General features: G+C 31.0%; 2 protein-coding genes across 3 annotated transcripts; both read right to left on the bottom strand.

Moving 5' to 3' along the window:
* Positions 1–443: 443 nt before the first annotated feature.
* LOC129903137 (cytochrome P450 734A1) lies at positions 444–7,181 on the bottom strand. Of its 2 annotated transcripts, XM_055978637.1 has the most exons (4): positions 6,419–7,181; positions 2,057–2,301; positions 1,559–1,910; positions 444–984 (listed from the first exon to the last, which is right to left on the bottom strand). In XM_055978637.1, exons 1-4 carry the CDS (start codon positions 6,890–6,892, stop codon positions 571–573), a joined length of 1,485 nt encoding a protein of 494 aa, XP_055834612.1. In that variant the 5' UTR covers positions 6,893–7,181; the 3' UTR covers positions 444–570. The 2 variants fall into 2 exon arrangements, 1 of the variants encoding a protein (XP_055834612.1); XR_008770210.1 differs by lacking the exons at positions 444–984; positions 1,559–1,910; positions 6,419–7,181 and adding an exon at positions 3,468–5,495 and having other exon boundaries at positions 2,212–2,301.
* A 7,681-nt stretch (positions 7,182–14,862) lies between these two features.
* On the bottom strand, positions 14,863–17,893 carry LOC129904352 (zinc finger protein GAI-ASSOCIATED FACTOR 1-like). Its single transcript, XM_055979917.1, has 4 exons — positions 17,491–17,893; positions 17,011–17,407; positions 16,703–16,920; positions 14,863–16,028 (listed from the first exon to the last, which is right to left on the bottom strand). The coding sequence occupies exons 1-4, from the start codon at positions 17,588–17,590 to the stop codon at positions 15,247–15,249; spliced, it is 1,497 nt and encodes a 498-aa protein (XP_055835892.1). The 5' UTR covers positions 17,591–17,893; the 3' UTR covers positions 14,863–15,246.
* Between the last annotated feature and the right edge of the window lie 6,551 nt (positions 17,894–24,444).

Genomic DNA, 24,444 nt, shown 5'->3' with positions numbered 1-24,444 from the left:
TAAATCACTTTTTCGTGTAATAAAAACTTTAGTATTGCTTAATTGAATCCACAATAGCTTTTCTGTGGATTGTCATGTACTAGGTGTTTGTATCTATCGGGATGCGAATGACTTCAGTAAATTTATTATTTTCAAACCGAAAAAACCAAAAAAATTGAACCAAATCGACGGTTATTTTTTTGGTTTGGTTTTAGAAATTTGAAAATCGATTTAAATTGGTTTGGTTTTGATTTTAACCAATAATCGATCCAAACCGAACCATGAGCACCCCTAACGGAGACAATGCAAAAACTATATTGAAGAGCATTTTTAGGAGTCATCTGGTAGATGGATAAGAAATAAGTTATCCATGTATTAATTTTCATATAACTTATTTGACATTCACTTGGATAACTTGTGTTTTGATTTACTTGTAAGAAACACATGAATATGTAAAAACAATATTGATATTCTTGAGTGGAATGAATGATTCATATAATCGATCAACTCGTTTGGAATTGAAGCTTAGACAATGTATATATATCATCGATGAACAAACCGATCACACAGTGAAGAGTTGTACATTTTTACTTAAATCTTCCTAAAAAGGATAGGAGCACCATACTGGGGCTGTAAAGTAAGGCGCATAGTTGGAGCATGAACATATGAAGGTGACAATGCAAGAGAGAAATTCTTAACTATCATTGACAGGATGATTTTGGCTTCAACCATGGCTAAGTTTTGCCCAACACAGACTCTTGGACCTAATGCAAAAGGGAAAAATGAAGCCAAATGCTTACGAGACTCGGCAAATCTCTGAGGGTTGAATTCCAGTGCATCTTTTCCCCATATCTCAGTGTTATGGTGCACAGCAGCTACTGACACGTAAAATTGAGTATTTGCAGGAATTTCAAGATCTCCCAACTTGATATCCTTAGAAGTTCCTCTTGTCAATGTGACTACCGGTGGGTAGAGTCTGAGTGTCTCATTGAGTATCATTGTCACCTATTTAAACAAAGAAAATTTGAGAGAAAACATAAGTAAAATTTGCAATCCGTCGCCAATGTTAGAAAGTACCACTTAAAAAAGTGAAATAGACATACAATCCTAAATGTTAACTCATGAGGTGAGAATTATCAAAAGAACATTTATTCCTGCAACTAATGTTGGGGCACTCAACACACACAGCATGCTTAAGATTGGACACTCAGAGCATAGACAACATAACATGGGGCCAAACGTTTGATAAATCAATAATAGGGATGAGTGCGACTTTGATACCATACAACAACAACAACAACAACCCAGTGAAATCCCACAACATGGGGTCTGGGGAGGGTAGAATGTACGCAGACCTTACTCCTACCAAGGTAGGACGGCTGTTTCCTGGAGACCCTCGGCTCAGTAAAAGCATAAATGCATAAAAAATGTTAGATAAGAATAGAAATTAACCTTAACCTAAGTAAACCTCAAAAGCTAGCTCATGAGTTGAGTTGCCAAGACTATATAAAGAGTGAGTTGCCAAACCTCAATTAACGTGTTGAGAAACATAACAAATAGATAAGAGAATTGAACTTACAAGCTTGAAATCGTTCAGATTCTCTGCACTTGGAAGGTTGTTACCCTTACAAACACGGAAAACTTCCTCTCGAGCTTTATCTTGCCACTCTTGATGCAATGCTAGAAGAAGAAGTGCCCAAGTTAACAAGACAGAAGTAGTTTCCTTCCCAGCAAAGTAAAATGTCTTGCATTCATTTATGACTTCTTCCATCCCAAATCCACTTTCTTCTTCACTAGCAGAGATTAGCAAACTAAGAAGACTTTTAGAATTTTCTCTCCCTTTACTACTTCTCTCAATCAGCGCCCTTACTGACTCTCGAGTTTCTTTCTCTAGTCTCCGCCTCATCATGTTATTTTTCGTGGGCAAATACCTGTTAATTTATTTAGAGATTTCGTATCCATTAAATTGATGAATAGAATCCCTGAAGAACTAAAAAAGAGCAAAAGCATTCATGCTTAAATACTCATTTCATGATTGCCAAATTAGTTCAATAGCAAAGCTTATATGAGCACTAACCTAAATCCAGGAAGGTAGACGCTTCGTATTGCCTGCAAAGTAAGAGATATTTGTTGCTCTTGCAACACAAATATGTGCTTCCCCTCTTCAAAGCCACTTCCAAAAGCTGTTCTAGATATAACCTCAGCTGAAAGATCATTCATTTCATTGAAGACATCTATTTCAAATTCATCCTTCTCTTCATTTTCTTTTTGCCATTTCTTCAATGCCTTAATAACACTAGTCACAATATCCGGTACCCAAGCCTGCAATTCATCAAAACTTTAGTAAAAGAACAAAGGTTTTGACTTATACGTATAGGTATAGTTTCTACTTTATAGTACAGTGAGAAGATCAAGTTATAGTTTTACAAATTTGAAATCAATACAAAGTAAAATTAGTATGCCCAATGATGAACAGATGGCAGAAAGGTAATGTCACGGAGTGAGCAATACACAAATGTCATGTAAGACAAGTAGACAACTATAAAAAAAAAAAAGTAGACAACTAAATACAAATTGAGATGTCATCAAGGAAAGCACATAATAGGTAATTGAGAGATAAAGCTACCCTATTGTTGAAGGACTCAGTGCTCGGACAACAAACTTATACGTTTTATAGTTACTTTAGAAGTTTTGCTTTTTACAACTACTTTTTAAATGGTAAAGTTTGACCGAATACACAATCTAAGAGAAAAAGAATAAGACTTCTGACATTTTAGCTAAACTTATATAACATGCCTAAAATACACATAGAATCTTATGGTTAGAGGGGGAGCTAGAATTTTGAGATTATGGCAACTGGATAAATTATTTATACATATTAAGTGGATTTTTTTAAACACAATCCAGCATTTAGGCTAAAGCTATTAGGTCCTATCAAATCCGTAAATGAAACTGTAGCTCCACCCATGCTTATGGTACTTTTTTAAGAAAAAGATGGCATACTGATTCAAAAAAGTGGTGGATTGTATGAAAGATTTTCAAGGAGACATCTGAAATCAAAGAACACTGAGTCACTGACATATACTTGTATCTTTCTCGAAGGAAAAGACTATCATTTAGGACTCCAAATGCAACCGATTTTAACAGAAATCATGAAATGTGACTGTAAGTGGACATCACAATGAAATGAATGCACACAAAATACTTTTATAGACTATTGAATATGGGACCACGTTCTATAATGGTATTGCTTAATATGGTTACTGAAAATCTCTGGATCGCAATAAGAATGGGAAATGATGTCTTTAGGTCTCGCAAGAATTGTATGGGAGTCGCCCTCGGAGGGACTTCCTGAATGACCTTACCGAGGAATTGAGTTATGTTTAATAGGACTTGCATCTATTACTATATTCAAAAATATATATATAGGAAGATAAACTTTCTAGATAAAGAGATTCCCCTGACATGAATTTTAAGAAGTCACATACCTCCATAAACCATAAATTGGAAGCTAAGAAAACTTTGAGAGCTATCATCATTTGGTTTTCCCAATTGTAGTCGAGCTCTCAAGTAGTTCAATAGTGAGAGGAAAAAGAGCTTCATTTCTCATTTCTTAGATGAAATTCTGGTATCATATTAAGCAAAAAAGGACCTTCCCCTATTAACAAAAGTAGTTCTATTAGCAATGACATTGTGGCTTTATCAGCTGGGAAACCTCTCCCAACTATTTCCTTCAAAAGAGACATTGCTTCATTAGTTTTATTACTCTTGAGAATTCCATGCGCAATAAGATTGGAAGTGGCATTGTCCGGCAAATACCCATTGTCCTCCATTTTTCTTAGCAACTCTTTGGCCTCATCTACTAAACCTTCAATACGAAGTCCATTTACTGTTACATTGTATCTTATAACATCAGGATGCAACCCTACGGAATAAAGCTTATCAAAAATAGAACGTGCTTTATCAAGCTTTTGAATTTTAAAAAATCCATCATTGCCTATATTGTAGATCAAAATATAAGTATCTTCTTTTTGTTTTTCCCACCTATGAAAAAGGGACATTGCTTTTTCTACATGTCCATTTTTAAAATAACCATGAAGCATGATGCCACAAGTGTAAATGTCAGGACTATGGCCTGCATTTTGCATCTCAGTAAAGAAATTTTCTGAACACTCAACTCTACCAACTTCAAATAGGCCTTGCAAGATAGTAGAATATGTAACAATGTCAGGTTTCAACCCCTTTTGCGAGATTTCACAATATAAATGCATGGCCTCATCTAATTTCTTTTGCTTGCAATATCCATTGACTAATATATTGTAACTAAAGATGTCAGTCTTGACACCAGTATCAATCATAGAGTCTAAAACTCTCCTTGCTACATCTGTTTCACCACGCAAACAATACCCTTCCATTATAGCGTTATAGGTAACCACATCTGGATATTCACCTTTTTGGATCATTATCTTTAACACTTCCACAGCATCTTCAACCATCCCTTTTTTGCAAAATGCATCGACCAACATGCTAAATGTGTGCACGTTCGGGAAAATATTAAGATACATCATCTCATCCAAAAGCAGCCTAACTTTTTCCCACTGATCAAACTTACACAAACCATCAACCAGTGAACTATACGTAAGTACATTCGGAGTAATCCCTTTTCGCTTCATTTCATTGAAAAGATTGAAAGCAGCACCTACCATTTGGTCTTTGCAAAGTGCATCTACAACAATACTATACACAATTGTGTTAGGTTTGGGATCCCCTAGCTCCATTGTCCTCAACAAACTAAGAGCTGTTTGAGTATGCCCTTGTTTACAAAGCCCATTCATGACAGTACCAAACATAACTTCATCCATCTTACAAATTTTCTCTTTCACCAGCTTCCGAAACAACCACATAGCATCCTGAATCTTATTTTGTTCACAAAGTCCCCTTATAAGAGTACTGAAAGTAACCACATTAAACTGAACACCACTCTTTAAAAAAATACACAAAACCGAAAACCCATTTTCAGCCCAACCCAGCAAGCAAAAAGAATTAATCACAATAGTCAAGATATAATCATCAAAGGGAATCCCTAGCTTCCTCATCTCTCCAAAAGAAGAAACAACAACAGAATATTCTTTCATATTAATCATCACCCTTAACAATTTTGCGAACTCTACAACAGAAGGAACTGGTTTTTTTCGGACCATTTGATGAAAAACACAAACAGCATCGCTTAAACTATTCACGTCTCTAAATTCCCTAAAGAAAACAACTTTACGCTTTCTAGAAACCGATGGTTTTTTTCTAAACGAAGGATATTTCGAGGGAATAGCAGCGCAAGAATGAAATATAGCTACATGGCCATTCGATAAAGCAAACAATTGGATTAAAGGGAAGAAAATACCTCTGTAACATAGAGGTTTTCTCCATGAATGAGAGAGCATGGCTGCTCTGTTTTCTCTAAGATTAAGTTGCTCAAAATAAAGAACTTTCAAATGACCTCTTTAGGAAACAAAATTATAAAAATGGTTACTTATATTTGGCGGAGGGTTAATGTAGTTTTTAAAAATAAAAATGAGTCAGATGAAATGGAAGAGTATTTTTTAATAAGAAATAGAACTCCCACCAATAAAATAAAAGTTTAAATAATCGAACTATTAACATTTAAATTCCTTGATTGATTATAGTTTGTTAAACACTCAACAGTTTAATACTTTAAATTGATATTTTTAATTTTTATCAATATATGTATCAAAGAGGTCGATTAGATATGAAAGTAACTATTAAAAAATTAGAGAAAATTCAAAAAAAAAATCGTGGTCATGATTAAATTCAATGGAATTTTCTTTGTATTTATGGTCCTTTTTCTAAAAAGATAAATTGTTAAAAATTTGAGGAAGACTAAATACGGCTTTAAAGGATTATCCTTGAATCTACTGACTATTTTTATCATTATATCTATAAAATTAAATTGATAAAGTAAGTTTGAAAGTATTTATAAAAGTTTATTACATCAATAATATATTTAATGTAATCTTAAAATATAAATATATATATATATATATACAATGGCGGAATCAAGAATTTTATGAAGGGGATCAGCATCTTATTACCTAAAATTAGAAGAAAAAAAATGTGTTTATTCGGATTCGGATTCGAATCCGCGAGCTGAGACAAGCTAAGGCAAAATATTGAACCCCTTTGCCACTGAGCTAGTCTCTTGGCTTATGATCAGGGAATTCAATGTTAAATATATACTCATAAATTAAAAAAATTATCTTATATATACAGTATAATTTTTTAACGAAGGGGGTTCGGATAAACCCCTGAATACCACGTGGGTCCGCCCCTATATATATATATATATATATATAAACTTTGTTGACCTATTCCATTTTTTTAAGACAAAAAAAAATAATGGGCTTTAGTCAGAGAAATGGATCACCTTAACAATCTCCATATTGAAAGCCTGGTTTGCAATCCTCCTGTGTAAAGCCCATTGTTCACCTCGCAAACCAACAATCCCTTGTCCAAACAGCTGCTTAGTTTGTGGATTAAAGTCAACTTTATCCACTGCTTTATTCATGAAAAGCCCTTTAATCATAACCGGGTCAGAAATAGCCAACCGGGGCTTCGACCCGAACCACCACAGAAACGTCTTCCCGTAATTGGCCGACCAGTTGTAATAGTGAGGAGCAATTCGATGCAGCACGTTGTGGTTGAACGGAATTGATATCGATTCAGCTTCACCGATCTGCCGTTTGATTTCCTCTGTGTTTCCGTAGATCAAACGGTAACCGGGACCTCTAATTCCTTGCTTCCTGAAGTGATTTTCGAACTTCCATGGAATGTAAATCACTGAGTATATGAACTTCAAAAGGATTAGAAATAGCGAAATCGTAAGAACTGCGAGATACATCGTAGAAGAATCTCAGATTTCCGGTAGCCGGAAAATGAGATAGAAGCGGAGTTTCACGGCGGAGGAGGAGGTGGAGCTTAAAATTGCGATTTGGGGAATCGTCATTGAAGAAATGCAGAAATAATGGATGAAAATAAACTAAACTAATTTAAAAAGGTGGCCGGCAGAAGAGATCAAACAAAAAGGCATAATTAGTAAACCTGTCCAACAATGATTTAAGCATATTTCTGTCTAATTATCTACTAATCCATTTGCCAATTCTCCTAGAGGTTGCCAAATTTATTTATTTTTCTAAGAATTTAAACTGTTCTCTTAATTATATTGAATAAGATACTTAAGTGTGCATATACATGAAGATATTAAGATTAATGTGTGAGCATATTAATACAAATATGATTAGTAATCTTATAGCAAATAAGATGATGTGAAATCGAGATAATTTGGGCATGAGAATAGAGTGTGTCAATGTACTATTAAGGAAATATGAGAGGTTGTCTATAATATGCTTAAGTCATCTGCGGCCCTTTAAAGTTGTCCGCATGATTTATTTAAACACTTAAATTTAAATGTGTACCTGTTGAACACTTTTACCCTTCCGAATTTGAATCATTTGAATATTTTTTATTTACATGGCACATTGTTTGTGATACATGTTAACTGAGCGTGTGAGAGATATTTATTAGTCATTTTTGAGATTTTTTTTTACTTTCTTCTTTCTTGCCTTTATGTCATAACTTCCTCCATCATAACCACCCGTTCGCCGTTGCCACCACACACATTTCTTCTTTTTCTTTTTTTCCTCCAAACACTTAGCCTTCTCTATCACCATTGTTTTTTGGCCTCATTGTTGTTAAAATTGCTAGCACCGCCACCGTCACAATTGTTCTTGTTTTGGCCATCACCGTCAGGGGCAGATCTACGTTGGGTACAAGGGGTTCATATGAACTCCCTTTGTTAAAAAATTACACCATATATATAAGATAAATTATTTTATTTACGTGTATATATTTAATATTGAACTCCCTGAAGATAAGGCAAAGGACTTAGCTCAGTGGTAAAGGGGTTCAATATTTCGCTTAACACTGCTAGTTCACGAGTTTGAATCCAGCTGGCCACACTTTTGTAGGCTTAGTTTTAGGCAGATATATTTTCTCTCCTCCGCTCTTTTCTCTTCCAATTAGCTACTCGTTGGCCCTGTTATTCCTTGGCTTGCTGTTGTTCGCTGCCCTTACCAGTTGTCTTTGGCTTCTACCTGCTGGTCATTACTGCTACCGTTGTCCGTTGCTCGCTCATTGGGCCATTCGTGGCCACCTCTGTAAGTTTTTAGTTCTTCTTCTATTTTATTTTTTTTAATTTTCAGAACTCTATATAGCTTTGGACTTTGGTTTTAGCTTTGGTATTTATTTATGTGCCCTTTATACTTCAGTCTCAATATTCAGTGAAGAAGTATTTCACTAAAGTTTCGAAATCAAGTTTAGCTTCTCATAGTTATAGTTAATCTAAACAAGAAAAAAATGTTAATCATTTAGAAGTATCATTACATTCTTCTCAAGAATTTGATTTGGGTCCTTGAAAATTTGATCCTGATGAAAGAATCTCACTATTGAACTATCATCCAAATCATCGTGATCTTATTAGAAGAGCATACCTTTTGAATGGTCCTTGTCAACCTTGTCTAGCGGTGCATAACTATCCTCAAAGAAATATTTCTAGATTAATGTATTGTTTTAATCATGAATGATTTGATGATGTATATCATGATTGGTTGGAGTATAGTGTTAGTAAAGATTCAGTCTATTGTTTGTATTGTTATCTATTTAACGACCATAACATTCATCAAGGAGTAGGTGAAGTATCTTCAAGTATTGGGTTTACGAGTTAGAATAAAAAGAGTAATCTTGATAAACATATTGGTCTACCGACTAGTATACATAATCAGTCAACAAAGAAATGTCAAGATTTATTACGATAACGACAATCTATTCAATTTGTAATTGAGAGGCAATCTAATCAACTTAAGTATGGATATTGCATCCTTTTAATTGCTTCGATTGATGTAGTAAGACTTCTCATAATTCCGTGATTTGCATATCGAGGTCATGATGAATCTAATTCATCACTTAATAGGGGTAACTTTCTTGAAATTCTCTCATGGTTTGCAAAAAAAAAGTGATAAAATTTATGATTATGTACTAGAACATGCTCCTCAAAATGATCAAATGGCTTCTAAAATTATTCAAAAAGATATTGTGAGTGCTTGTAAGATAGAGACCGTTAAAGCTATTCTTGAGAAATTAAATAGTGATTACTTTGCATTACTAGTTGATTAATCCTTTGATGTGTCGTACAAGGAGCAAATGACTATTGTATTTCGATATATTGATAGAAAGGGATCTGTGATGGAGCGACTTATGGACATTATTCATGTTCAAGATACTAATGCTTTATCTCTAAAGGAGGCAATTGTTAATTTACTTGCTCAACATTCTTTGAGTCCATCAAGTGTGCGTGGACAATATTATGATGGGACAAGCAATATACAAGGTGAGATCAATGACCTTAAAATATTGATTAGGCAAGAAAGTAGATTGGCTCATTCCATTTATTGTTTTGCTCAATAACTTCAACTAACTCTTGTTGGAGTCTCTAAAAAGTGTGTTAAAGTGGAAAAATTAGTAGTATTGGTCTCAAATATTTTAAATGCATTGAGATCTTTTTTTAAGTGTATGGATAAATTATGAGTTTCTCAAAAGAAATAATTAAAGAGGCATTAGATATGAGTGAACTTACAACCGGTAGGGGCTTGAATCAACAACTTGGTCTTTCAAGAGATTGTGACACTCGTTGGGGATCTAATTATAAATTCTTTAATAAGTTTATTATTATGTTTGGCTCTATTCTTGATGTTCTTGAATCACTTGTTTTTGATGCACAAAAATTGAATGAAAGAGCTAAGGCAATGGGACATCTTGAAGCTTATGGAACATATGAGGTTGCGTTCATGTTGCATTTGGTGAGAGATGTCTTAGCAATCACAAATGAGTTTAATAAATGCATACAAAAAAAGGAGAAAAATATTGCAAATGCCATGCTATTTGTTGAAACAGCAAAGATAAGGTTGCAAGTTTTAAGGAATGATGAATGAGACTCTCTTATTGCTAAGGTATCTACATTTTGTACCAAACATGATGTTTTGATACCTAACTTTGAGGAGCGACATGTTAGCTCTTTACGATCACGACGAAAACTTGCTAACTATACAATCTTGTATTATTATCGTGTTGAAGTATTTTGCAATATTATTGATTGGCAACTACAAAAACTTAATGATCGTTTTGATGAGGTGACTACCGATTTGCTCCATGGAATTGTTTGCTTAAATTCAATTAACTCATTTTCAAGTTTTAACATTAAAAAAGTAATGAGAACGGCGAAGTTATATCTAGATGACTTTGATGAATCTAATAGGACTACTCTTGAGAATCAACTTGCAAGTTACAATGTTGATGTTCGTGATGTTGATGAAAGCTTCTCCAATCTACATGGGCTTTGTGATATTTCCAAAAGATTAGTTCAGACAAAGAAACATTCCAATTATCCTTTGGTATTCCTCTTAGTGAAACTTGCTCTAATTCTACCAGTTGCCACTGCCTCTGTTGAAAGATCTTTTTCGGCAATGAAATTTATTAAGAATGACTTGCGGAGTCGAATAAGTGATGATTTTTTTTAGGGGTTATTTGGTGCCTTATTTAGAAAAAGATGTATTTGATAGTATTTCTAGTGATGCTATTATCAAGACATTTCAAGATATGAAACCTCGTAGAATACAATTGTAATAATGTATGTAGTTGCATTTCAATTGTAAAACTATGTTTTGATAAGACTTATTCGCATATTTCGTTTCTTAATCCCCCTTTAAGGTGGTGTAACTATCATTATGTTTTGTAATACATATCAAAATATGATAATTTCTACTATTTAGGATGTTTTGAAGCCATTTTATGTCAAATTTATTTTTTTTTGGAGGAAAAGTGTTTTTATTTTGAATTGGTGTTTATTTTAAGTCTTTTTAATGTAAAATTCATGCTTTCTCTCCATTTGCACTTTTATTTTTAAAAGCTAAAGATAATTCAAAAGCAATTGAATAACTTGTAGAAATACCCCATACTTCTTGCAAAACAGGTATATTTGATCCGATCCGTTTATTTATGAATATTATTAGTGTGATTAATTATTATTTTTTTGAATTCCCTCGATAGAATTTCTACCTCCGCCACTAATCACTGTCATTTGTCTGTCCTTCGCCATTTTTGTCACTCCTTTTAAGCAGATCTTTGCCTTGATTTTAATTTTTCCCATTATTATTATTCTCATTACCATCTTTCTTACCACCATTATTTCTGCCCATATTAATTTGTACATGGATGTTTTCACCATTATTGCAATCGCCGTTGCCATTATTGTAAGTGTCAGTTTCACCATGTTAATTTGTAGTTCAAAATTTGTCTTTTTATTATTAATGTAATGTTTGATGTTAAATTGATGTACATTTGTGGGAATATATGAACTTTCAGTTGGATTTTGTTTCTCTTTGTTGGAGGATTGGTGTGTATAAAGAAGAAAGAAAAAAAAAAGGAGATGTGTGCTCCGATTGCAGGGGAAGTGTCTGAGGGGGTGGGCGAGTTTCGGATTTTTTTAACTTAAAAAATAATTTTCTTTTTCTTTTATTCTATAATACATTTTGAAAAAATTTTTTGGACCCAAATAACACATGTCATTATTTAATTTGTAAAAATGTCATGTCACCGCGAGTGTATTTCACTCACTTTACATTTTTTGTTGATTGTCAAAAAAATATTCAAATGATTCAAATTTGAAGAGATAGAGTTGTTCAATAGGTACAAATCTAAATTCAGATGTCTAAGTAAAATATGTGGACAATTTTGAGTGATCGTCTATGGCTTAAACCTTTATAATATGACCTAGAAGAGGCAGAGGAAGATTAGAGAAAATTAGAAAAGTGATCACATGGAATTTGATACAACTTTAGCTTATGATGACATGCATATGATCTAGAATAAGAAGGATTGGAGATTGATTTTAGGGTAAAAAGTTATTAGATAGTCAAGTATTATCGTATTATATGTGGGAGAATTAGAGCCCATTTGAATTGATAGAAAAAAGTAGTTTTTAAGTTAAAAAGTAAAACGTCAAACTTAAATAACTTATAACTTAAAAAATAAAAAAGAATTTGATTTTTAACTTATTTTAAGAGTCTTTTTGGATTGACTTAAAAAAAAGTACTACCTCCATCTCATATTAGATTGACATCTTACGAAAAATATTTGTTCCATATTACTTGATCACTTACTAAATCAAGATAAAATTAATTTTTTTTTTTATTGTATCCCTACAATTAATATACCCTTTTGAATGTAAATAATTCTCAATACTAGCTATTTACATACTCTATGTATATTACATTGATATAAACAAAGGGCAAATGGTAAAATCTTCCAATATATTAATGATTTCTTAATCACCCGTGTAAAGTTGTACGTGCCCATCTAATATGGGACGGAGGTAGTAGTTTTCAAAAATAAAAATTCAAACGTAAATGATTTTAAGTCAAAAAATAAAAAGTAGGGGAGGCCTACTTTTGGTTTTTAACTTATTTTAAGTTATTTTTATATTTTTCAAATACTTTCAGAAGTCAAAAACTGACTTAAAAGTAGTATTGATCATTTTTTAAGCCAATTCAAACAAACTCTAAGTCAATTTTAACTTATTTTAAATTTTTTAAATACTCTCATGAGCTAAAAATGACTTAAAAATTAGCAACGTGCTCTTAGAAGACACAACCTCTTCCATTTCTCTTCTCATTTTTAATTTTGTGATTGTGTTGTTTCATATTTTTTTATTTGCATCACTACCTATTGTCGCATTTGTGTCGTCTCTTATTATTTTGATTGTCATATTTTCTTGTCAATTATGTTTTGATAACATTTCTTTGGAGCTGAGGGATTATCAAAAAGATAAAAATTAAGATCATACTTATATCTTATTCTTCACGAATCCACTTATAAATGTACTCTGAATATGTAATGAGATATTTAAGTCGTGTATACTTAATTGTGCATATATTTTAATTGAAATAAATGTGTAAATGTGTAAATGTGCAAAAACATTTGAAGTTGTGTATTAGCTGGAATGCCACTAATTAGTCATTGTTCTTCATCAATGTCACTGAACAATCGATGTCACTGCAGGTGGGTACAGTCAAGAGGGTGCATCATTCAATGTCATTCCCTCCTAATGCAATTTAAAATAGAGAAATGCACAATTAGCTATTTAAGTATTTTTTTAATTAAATTATTGATGATAATAATATTTTTGGACCAAACAATTAACTAAGAATATTTTTGTTCAATTCCACATAATGTAAAGACATTTTTTATCCTTTTTTATTTCAAAAAACCTGTTGAAATAAATTATGAATCTGCCATTTTTCGTTAGTTTCCAACGTGGCCTAAAAGTCAACTACTACAGTAGTCTACAAAAGATATTAAATTAAATTTAAGTTGGGTGGGGTGGGGTGGGGTGGGAGTGGGGGGTGGGGGGAGACCCCTACTGACCGACCGGCATGATCGTCTCTGTTTAGAAATGTTATGGTACTTTCATTATAAATGGCAATGTCTGTTGCCTAATCCCCCCACTTCCATTTTTCTGATTCTCCAATATCTACCCCCCTTGGCTGTCTGGATGGACCTTGTAGGAAGAAGACATGTGCTCAAGTAGATCGTTTGGTTGTTGGTTAAAATTATATAAGTATTAATATAGAGATAATTTCTCATACGATCATTAAATTAATAATTTTTATTTTACAAAGTCACTCATTTATGTTTTATAATATACACAAGTCATGCAATTAACAGAAGTCATTCCACGTTAGTAATATCTATCATAAATTATCATTTGTATTAGTTGATTGACTTGATAAGTGAAATGACAATAATTGAGTGATTTTTTTGGTTATAAAATAAAGTTGAGTAGGTTGTTGAGATGATTATCGTTAATTGAATGACTTTGTGTGTCCGACTAGAAATTAACTCCTTAATAATATGAGACTAGATTTATGTTTAGTATTTTCATATTTTACTCGTATAAAATGATATATTGATTTTCTAATAGTATAAGTAGAAAACATGAATCAAAAATTGTAGTGATATTATTATATTTTATTTGGAAAAGAGGCAAAAACAATCAAATATATGTTAGATTTTATGTGAGATTATGTTTTCTCATTTTTATAATCAAATAATATATAATGTTATGCTAGCTTTGATACATAAATGACCTAGTCTCTGACCAGCAATCAAACGATATCCAAGTTGAATTTTGCTTTCTGGATAATGATAATATGGAAAATATTTTTTTCATGCATGTAATATGTTAGTTACAACTTACACTAAAAAAAGATGAAAAATAGCTTTCCCTAAACAAAGTACTTCCTAACAATCAAAAACTAAAAATTTTACCTTTTTCTTTTTGTCAATTAATATAGCACCATTATTTTCAAGTCAGACATAAACAATGTCATCCTCGATAATTGAAAAAACTTATAAAATTTCCCTCATTTACATTTAATAAAATATATTATAGTTACAAATGTTGAAATTTGTTCAGATTATTAATTTCAAAAAAATCTTTTAACTCTGCATCAAATCAAACAATAAATAACAAATTCGTTGACAAATTAAATAATCAATGGAGTACTAACGTACCCTGTGTATGTATTGCCACACACAAAAAAAAAAAAGGAGCTCACAATATTTGCATCGAATTTTGTCCTTGTATGAATGTTCACAACATCATCAATCCACACTAGACTTTGCTTGATGCTTTGGAGATGAAAATATGATATTCAAAAGACAAAAATAATGGACAAAGAAAGTAGGTGGAAAATTAAGTATTTTCCCAAGTGAAATATCCACATTCAGGACTTAGTTATTCTCTCACATAATAATTACAACAAAATAATTAGAAACCTAGCTAATAGCTACTAGATCCATCTACCATATTCTCCTAATTAACTGCATGTCCTCCTAATATGACTCCAAAATAAAATAAAATCTCAAGATGAAGTTTGGTTGAGACCAGAAAGGGTGCAATATCAAGATTACAAGCATAACTTATCTATGCCTATCAACTATCTAGATATGTATAATATCAAACAAAAAACTAACTCCCAACTCAAAAACTTTGAGAGGGAGGTAAATAGAGCTCCACTGTGCCGAGATGTGAGATACAGGTCGTGATGAGCTCCCTTGACACTAAATGCAACTCAACTCCAGCTAGAGCATAGCAGGTTTTCTATCAGAAGGGTCATCCCAAGCCTCAGCCACAACACCAAATCCACTTTCCATTGAGCTTAAAAACGCTGAAAATCCGTTCGATGGAGTTCCACTTGCACCATTTCCTAAACCAAGAAAATCAAGGGTCGGAGGCTTGCTTCCGAACATCATAGACGTCTGATGAGATACGGATGGACCCATCATCAAGTCAGTAAATCCTGAATGAGCATTAGAAGGAAGTTGTATCCCAAGCCCGGGTACCTCTGCATTAATATTGCTCTCCAGCTTCACATGGCCGAGAGCGTTAGTCCTCCTGACGAGTGAATTCTCATCCGGTGCAGAGGTACTCGACGACATTGCCAATCCGAGACCACGGAGAAACGAGTTGTTTGAAGTTGTAGACCCCATTTGGGCGGCTTTTTGAAGTAATGCAGTTGCAGATAATGCTGGTTGCATTGTTGTTGAACCATAATGCTGGCCGTGGGCAGTGTGTTCTTGGAATAAAGTTGGCCCATTATTAGACAAGTAAAGAGAAGACGACAATGAGAGCGACATTGGCTCTACATTCGTCATTTGCTCAGTCTCAATAGCACGTAGAATATCCGAGTAAGACGAGTGGGCATGCTGAGCTGACGACGATGATGGAAATACACTAGCAAACACCTTGCTACTGCTAGGACCACTAGCAGTAGCAGTGGCAGGGGTAGTAGAAACAGGTGGTGGTGTACCTTGTGCTTGTTGTAATTGTACTCCACCTTGATTTTGATTTTCTGCAGGCAATTCTGTCACCAAAAAAGAGAGAAAAAGGGGAGTTCTATTTATATTTCAATTCAATTCAATCAAGAAAAAGATGCAATCTTTTTCAAAAATGGAATAAACTTTTGTAACTTCTGAATCCCCATCCAATATGCATCCCACTTTAACCAGAGACCTTTCACATTAAAAAGCAGAAGCAATCATGAAATCTCTTTTAAAATCCTTTTTCGATATTTGAGCACGTACTAACATTATTTTTTTTAAAATTAATTACCCCATTTTATTATTCATCTTTCCCCGTGGTCAAAACTACATTAAATGAATAGTAATAAATTAATGGTGAAAATCACACAAGAAGACGAAGCTTCAGGAAAAAAAAACAAGGACACTAATGGACAAATCCAAAACAAGATTTAATTTTTTATATAAAAAAAGAACATCACATGAAAAAACCCACACCCTCAAGAATCCAAATTTCCATTCAAACGAGAGAAGCGTTTTCATAGACATACTCACTGGCTTCTACGATGTTGACAAATTGCTTATTATGCATGTGCAATATCCCAAAGCACGCTATTTGATAGATTGGATAAGAATAATAATTTCGAAATAAAATTTGATACACTTTACTCTGCGTTTGATTTAAGGTACCCCAAAAGGACATAGGATTAGTTTTATTTTATTTTAAAATATTTTTTACCTGAACTTTGAAGTGACACAACTGGAGAAAGAACGCCAGTTGATGGAGTTAAAGGTTGTGGTGGTGGACTAGATGAAGACGACGCCGTTTTGTTAATAGTTTGATCAACCTTCAAATCTCCTTCAGCATTTGTATTCTCCATTAATGGTGGATAAGATCTTGCACTTTCCTGAGCCAATGCATCACAAAATGCTCTATGCGTTATAAAGCTATCTCTCCTTCACCATCCAAAAAAATAATAAAAAATTAGTTCACAATCGAACTATAAAACTATTTATTATTGAAATACTGGAGAGCTTGATTAGTACCTGGAAAATAAAGTTCCACAATCACAACGATACTCTTTAGTACCACAAGTTTTCATATGTGCTTTCCAATCAGAATGAACAGCGTATTTTTTGGTGCAACGTTCACATTTAAACTTTTTCTCACCATGTTTTCTGCAGAAATGCTTCTTAATTCCTGTCAAATCGCCCAAAGCTCTAGATGGATCATGATGAACGCATGTCGATTCTGGACAAACGTAAACACGTTTTTTCACCTCATTACTCGTTCGTTGCCGGAGTTTCCATGGTAAGTTGTGTCCTCTCCGATGGAGCTGTAAATTTTGATCTCTTTGAAAACCTTTGTTACAAATCTCACACACAAATCGGTTTGTTGCCATTAGAGTTTTTGGTGATAGAGCTATCACTTCTGCTTCTGGATCTACAAATATACACACCATTTTCACCTTCAGCAAAACAGAAATCAGAAAAAAAAAATCATAAAAATTGTAAGATTAACTTTACCAGGATTTCCAGGAAGATTCCTTTTCCTCTTTACTGGAAAATTTTGCTGTGTAATTGTTTCTTCAAATGAACCACCAGCTAATTTTTCAATCTCTGCCATATTTAGCTAATAAAACTCGAAATTTTTCACATATGTTTTTCAGCTAATACTTTGTTTTCTCCACTTCAGCTCCTCTTAGCTTTTACTTGTAAAAATGGATTTGAAAGTACTCTTCACACCAGAAAATTTAATAAACGATTCCCAAAGCTAGGAAAAATTCAACACTATTTTTGGGAATTGTTGTGTTCCCTAAAGAAGGAAATTATTTTTTCTTAAAGAGGAGAAAAAATGGGAACAAGAGCTTTAATGTTCATACATGACGGCGGTTTGCTTTTTAGAACACTCAGAGAGTGAAAAAGAAGAGACTATTTTTTGAAAGCTGTCATAATAGAGATATGTAAAGTGTGAAATCATTTTCAATTGTTTGTAGATTTGTTTTTATGTGCAAAGGCCTGATTTATCCTTTAATTTTATGATTTGGAGATGATATATTTTATATTTAAAAATTAATTTAAATATATTTTTATCATTATTAAAATAATATATATATATATCATTATTATAAATTAAAAATAACTTATATATATGCCTTTCATTTTAAGAAAAGGAAAGTAAAATGGCACGTTGTGAGATTTCACTAGATTGTTATTATTGTTGTTTAATAAAAAGAAAAAATTAAATTTTTTATTTTTAATTTTTAAAAAAATCATTTATGGATATATATCTTTTTGAGAAAGTAAAAATAAATAAAAAAATAAAAATTTATATACCCATACATGTAAAAAAAAAATAGCAAATTTTAGAGATATATATAATCTTTTTCACACATAAATTTTTTTGGCTTCTTTAATTATTATTATTTGAGTTTCTAAATCTTATTTTATTTTTATTTTTTATTATTTGATGTAAATATAAGAGAAATAAAAATAGTGTGAATGGAAAAAAGAGAAAAAAAATTAAAATAATTAAAACTATTTTATAGCTATATTTTAATTTAAAACTATTTTTTTGATGTTATATTGTAATTTAGTTTTTGTGTCTATAAAAAAAATTGGGGCATGTATAATAAATTTTATAATAAAAGTAGTGAGAAAAAAAATTTGACCATCTTAATAATAAATTTAAATTAGCCGTTGAATCAAAAAAAATTATGTGTGAGAAAGATGAAATATACCTCTATATGTATTATTTTTTTAATAAAAAACTTTAAAAAATAATTTTAAAAATAATTTTTTCATGGAAGAAAAGGATATATGGGTATATATATATTTTTTTTTAAATAATTTATTTGTGAAAAATATTATATATAGATTAATAAAGAATATATTTTAATTTAATAAAAAATAATTTGTAATGATAAAAATATATACGTGTCATTTCAATAACGAAAGAATATATATGATGTAGTTTTTAAATGGAAGGTAAATCAGGTCCTTTGCCTTTTTTATTTATTTTTAGCGCGGCGAGGGTGACTAACCATTGTATAGAGTTAAAAAAGTGTTAACCATGGTTAAAAAACGAAGGGAAGATGGTTAGTTTCAGCTGCTTCTTTCCCAAGGATACGAGTGATCTAATAAGCTGGTGCAATAAATCAAATGGTCCACGTGGCGTAATCTGGTTCATTGTGAGACACCTGTCGGAGGAACTGGGATTAATCGGTTTCCCTGATTAGTGTATGTATGAGATGGAGTGTTGATAAAGTAAAAATTACATGTGAAACTGTTTCATCATTAATCAGAGATCTTGAGTTTGAATTTTAAGAATAATTTTTTTATTATTAGGACTGTTACTTTCGAATAGGCCTTGTAATGTGTAATTCAAATTTAATCAAATTTCCACGAACTCTAAACATTTGATAGAAAAAAAAATTACATGTTCAAAAAATAAAAGTAACGAAAATAAGAATATATAAGAAAAAGATGTGATTATGAATGAATATATTTAAAATAAGGTGAAAGCGGTATTTTTGATGAATATAATGAAGGAAGAGAGTTAAAATAATTCGAACATTTTTTAAAAAGAGATGTATAAAGATTAATAAATAGCCTAATGTTGATTAATTTTTTTTTATCAATATTGTCATTAGTATTTTATTTTTTTCAAACATTGAAAGATTGAGCAGAAATTATAAGCAACGCACAAACAAAGAATGTTATTGTGTGAGATGTGATTCGTCAAATTGGAGCAAAAAATATTGTTGTGCGAGATGTGAAGGCCTCTCATTTGAATTAAAGGAGATCGGACTTCAAATTTCATACTTTATTTTATTATGTATTACTTGAGTCGAGATCTATCAAAAATAATTTATTCATTCTTACAATATAAAGATTAGACGGCACACATAGACATCTTTTTTAATCTCATTTATGAAATTGTATTCGTACGATATTGTTGTAAAATTTTGTATATGACATACATTTTAAATTTTGTTTGATATTCAGTATGATATTTAATAATTATAAATAAAAATTTAAAACACCGAAGTACATACTTTCTCCATCTTATTTTAATTATCATGATAAGATTTAACATAATTTTTAAGAAAAAAATCATTGGAAGTGTAGTTTGACTAATATATTTCTTAGTATTAATTATTTAATTTTTATTTATATATGTGTCTCTTAATTCTAGAATAATTAATAATAAGTACAAAGTTGAAAAAAAACAATTAATTCTTTCTTGATTGTTTAAATTGACAATTATTTCAAAATAAATATATTTTAATGTACATAACACTAAAATGAAACGGAAGAAATAGTTGATAAATAATTCATAGATATCATTATGGCTCTAGCAAATATACAACTTAACATTAATATTAAACCAAAATATTTAGACGTTGGAATTTTAACTACTATATCTCAGTTGAAATATTTTTTGTGTAATTGATCAAAAAATGAAAGTTAACTGAATTTTCTTTTGAATATAAATTTGTATATGTGTAATGTGTTAGTATGATATAATTAAGATATTTTTTTAAAAATATTAAAGTCATAATTTTTTCTATTATATGAATATATGTATGTCAAAATTAAATAAATTATAATTATTAATTTATCATGCCATAAAATATCAAAATCGAACATAGAAATACCAATTCATATCAAACTATTTTTTTATATAATAATAGTATAATATTTTTTGAAAACCTAATACCAAACAAAAGTTTCAAATACCTTACATAACATGTCCAATCCTAGTATCAACCACACAAATACGCCTACGAAGAAGTCGGGTCTATATAGGGAGAATTTCTAAAATTTAGTATGTGTTTTGGTCATAGAATTTGGAGCATGATTTCATAGTGTTGAATTAAATTAGTATATATTTATGAAATTGTGATTTCAAATCTTAAAATCTTAAAAAAAATAAAAATCAGGGTATAAATTGTAATTTTATTTTTTTAAAATATAAAACTTGACTTATAAATTTATATTTTATAAAGAAAAGGCTCATAATTTTAAATTTTGTAAAAATAAAATAAAAAAAAACTCATGATTGACATGAGCAGATTGTTCATACCACGTGATTTTTTTTTTAAAAAAAATATATAATTAGTTATTACTATCATTAATTAATTGGATCAATAATTTTTTGAAAAATTATGTGTTATGAGAAGTTTGTAATAACACGCCATCGAAATATTTATTTATAAAACAGAAATGAATGATTTATTAATTGAACGCATTAAAATATTATAGTTCTTTATTAATGAACCATAACTAATTCATTAGACAAAATTATATAATAAATAAATATTTTTTATATATTTTTCTCAAATTATTAAATTCTCATGTTTAATAAGAAAAATACAACTTAAACTTTCAATTACATATTCAAGTAAAATTCTACCTTCAAATCAATTTATTATTTGAAATCGTGTTCAAACTGATCTTAATTGGGTAGGAATGAAATTGTTTCAATCTTAATTAAAGGTCTCAAATTTTTAAATATATTGAGAGTGTCATCCCAAATAAGACCTGCAAAGAATTTTACGAAAGCTGGCACCCTTGGTGCGTGATAGCTACGTAATATCCTTAGTTTCATCCTTTTTAAAGATACCAATGACCTATCCAGAAAAATTATCGGCCTACGAATGTGGTTTCGATCCTTCCGGTAAGAAAGACAATAGGAGTCCTCTCAATAGCCGAATTAGAACTTTCATTCGATGATACAAAAAATAGAGTGTGTGATTTGAATTTAATCAGGACTTCACAGATTACACTCATTTGTGAGAAACTTAAAAAAAAATTAAAAAAAATAGGTAGGAATGGATTTGCATGAATTAATTAGTAGTTGATCCAAAAAATGAAATGTATTACAGTATGAGCTTTTACCAACGTAAGCAAGCTGACAGAGGCTGAGTAGGGCATGGTTTTAGGATTAATTACAGGAATGCCACTAGAGCGACGGCCACCGTGAAATGGATAAGGACGGTGGACTTAAGGACAAATCCACATTCGGTTGTCGGTTTTAGTGTGGAGGCCAAGAAAATAAAATGTTAATTGTCAATTTATTTAGATTTTTTTTATTTTTTATAATTGGAGTTGGTTTTACGTAGACATTTAAGAATGTAGCTTAGTAGTCAATAAATTGAGTTAAAAATTATTTGATCATATGTTTAAATTTCATTGGTGGGCAAAATATTAATACTGTTTTTATCTGTTCAATTTTTAATAAATAAAGATACAAAATTACTTAGTTTTTGTGTTTGTAAGATAGTAGTTATACCTATAAGTTAGTTTTTGTGTTTGTAAGATAGTAGTTATACCTATAAGTTATAACATTAGTAAAGGTCCGTGATGGATGAATCTGCATCGAAGGTGGATGGGTTATTTGGACCGTCTTTATATAATTTTGGATAATTTTTTAAAAAAATTATAATTTAAAGTTAAATTAAGCTTTAAATCTGTATTATTTATTATGATATTAAAATTAGATCCATAATATTAAGTCCTCAAATAAATCGTTCACGCATTTAATATCGAACAAAGTCTGACTTATAAAGGATAATGAATAAAATCCCACGTTGAAGATGATAGTGTTCCTTAGACAATCTTCCTTTTTTTTAATCTAATTTTTAAAAGTTAATTTAAATCTAAAATTCATAAAATAATATACACGAATTAATCAATCAAATTACGCAATAATTTATTCAATGAAAAGGTGAAGTAAAATAATACTACTAGAGTTTTCTATTGTTCAAGTTTTAATAAATACGATTTTTCTTTGTTCTAACAAAAATAATAAAAAATAAGATTACAGTAAAATCTCACTAAATTAATATAAATGGGATTATGAAATATTATTATTTTGTAGAAGTATTACTTAATTAATAAATTAATATTTATTAATTTAAAGAGTGTTTTGAGATTCAAAGAAGGTTAATTTTGATATACAAGACATGGAGATGAAATTGAAATCCATGAGAAAAAAATGTTATGTTTTTAACGAATCCACTTGTGAAAACATCATTCATGAATTTGAGGTTATAATTAATGATCTCGATTACCGCAATATAATGGACGTCAATAACTTATTGGATTATCCAGATGAAAATGATACATATTTAAAGATTCAGAGCTTATAAGTAATTGTGGATACTATTAGAAAAATAATGTTGAAGATGATATAATACCTTTAGAACCAGTTACGTGTAAGGAATCACTTATCGCATTTAGAATTTTTCACAATTTTATGATGCAATTCGAACAGATAACATCAAAAAAAATTGAATGCAATAAGAAAAGTTAAAAATGAGTTTCAACTAGATTTAAATTTTAACAAAATATAATAGAATCATATTTCACTAAATTGTTTTAGATATGTTTGTACTTTTATAGAATTATTAATTTATAATATTAATGTACCATATATTTATAAAGGAATCTTCTAAAATAGATTATATTTATTTTATTAAAATGAGTGATTTTTTTTATTGATCCAAATCAGAATAAAGGAAAAACATTATTTTAAAAAAATTATTAATTTATTAATATTAATTTAATGAGATTTTATTGTATTTTGATACTGGCCTGGCCAAGTCAAATGAACAGTCAAAGGAAGAAATAATGGTTGCAGAGATAGTGTTAGACCAAGGACGATTGAGTGTACCTATTTTTAGTAAATGTTGTGGCAGTTTCAGTAAATATACGAGAAATGTGGGTCCTATTATGTTGACACATCGCTGATCAAAACTGTACCCAATAGACTGTCTCTTCTCTTGTATTATTTATTAATCCCCCACCTCCTATTCTGGGGACTGAAAAGTCGAGTTATATTCATCCTCATATATTTATAAATAATTCATATTTGTCTTTAGTTATGTTTTCTGAACATATTTGTTTTTTTTTTTATTGTTGTGATAGATGAAAGAGGGCATGAAAGTGAGGTTTGCCACTCAACTTATTTTCAAGACAGAAAATTTTAAATATCTTGAATTCATCATTTAGAGTAATGGGACTCCACAATGATGTCACGCATCGCATTGGGACGACATTAATGAAATGGAGGCTTGTCTCTGGAGTTTTGTGTAATAAGAAGGTACCACCTAAATTTAAAGGTAAATTCTACAGAATGGTGGTTAGACCGGCATTGCTATATAGAGTGAAGTGTTGACTAGTAAAAAATTCTCATATTCAGAAGATGCATGTTGCGGAGATGGAGATGATGAGATGGATGTGTGGACACACTAGGAGTGATAAGATTAGGAATGAGGTTATTCGGGAGAAGGTGGGAGTGGCCTTTATGGAAGACAGATGAGAGAAGCTAGACTGGGATGGTTTGGGCACGTGCAGAGGAGTGGTGTAGATGCCAAGTTAGGAGGTGCGAGCGGTTGGATTTGGGGGTTATGGGGAGGGGGAGGGGTAGACCAAAAAAATATTGAGAAAAGATAATTAGACAAGATATGACGT

The sequence above is a fragment of the Solanum dulcamara genome, chromosome 9 (genome assembly GCF_947179165.1).
Source record: "Solanum dulcamara chromosome 9, daSolDulc1.2, whole genome shotgun sequence".
In the NCBI taxonomy this organism is placed as follows: Eukaryota; Viridiplantae; Streptophyta; class Magnoliopsida; order Solanales; family Solanaceae; genus Solanum; species Solanum dulcamara.
Note: the sequence above shows the minus strand (reverse complement) of the source record. Positions and strands in the feature narration are given on the sequence as shown.

Bases quoted from the DNA above. Each gene is read 5' to 3' on its own strand.
- LOC129903137 (XM_055978637.1), bottom strand. From the start codon at position 6,892: ATGTATCTCGCAGTTCTTACGATTTCGCTATTTCTAATCCTTTTGAAG. The intron at 2,302-6,418 runs GTGATCCATTTC...GATGAATTGCAG, and splicing joins TCAATATGGAGATTGTTAAG to GCTTGGGTACCGGATATTGT. The intron at 985-1,558 runs GTAAGTTCAATT...TTGTTTAAATAG, and splicing joins ATCTGAACGATTTCAAGCTT to GTGACAATGATACTCAATGA.
- LOC129904352 (XM_055979917.1), bottom strand. From the start codon at position 17,590: ATGGCAGAGATTGAAAAATTAGCTGGTGGTTCATTTGAAGAAACAATT. The intron at 16,921-17,010 runs GTACTAATCAAG...TGGATGGTGAAG, and splicing joins TGTGGAACTTTATTTTCCAG to GAGAGATAGCTTTATAACGC. The intron at 16,029-16,702 runs GTAAAAAATATT...TTTTGGTGACAG, and splicing joins TGTGTCACTTCAAAGTTCAG to AATTGCCTGCAGAAAATCAA.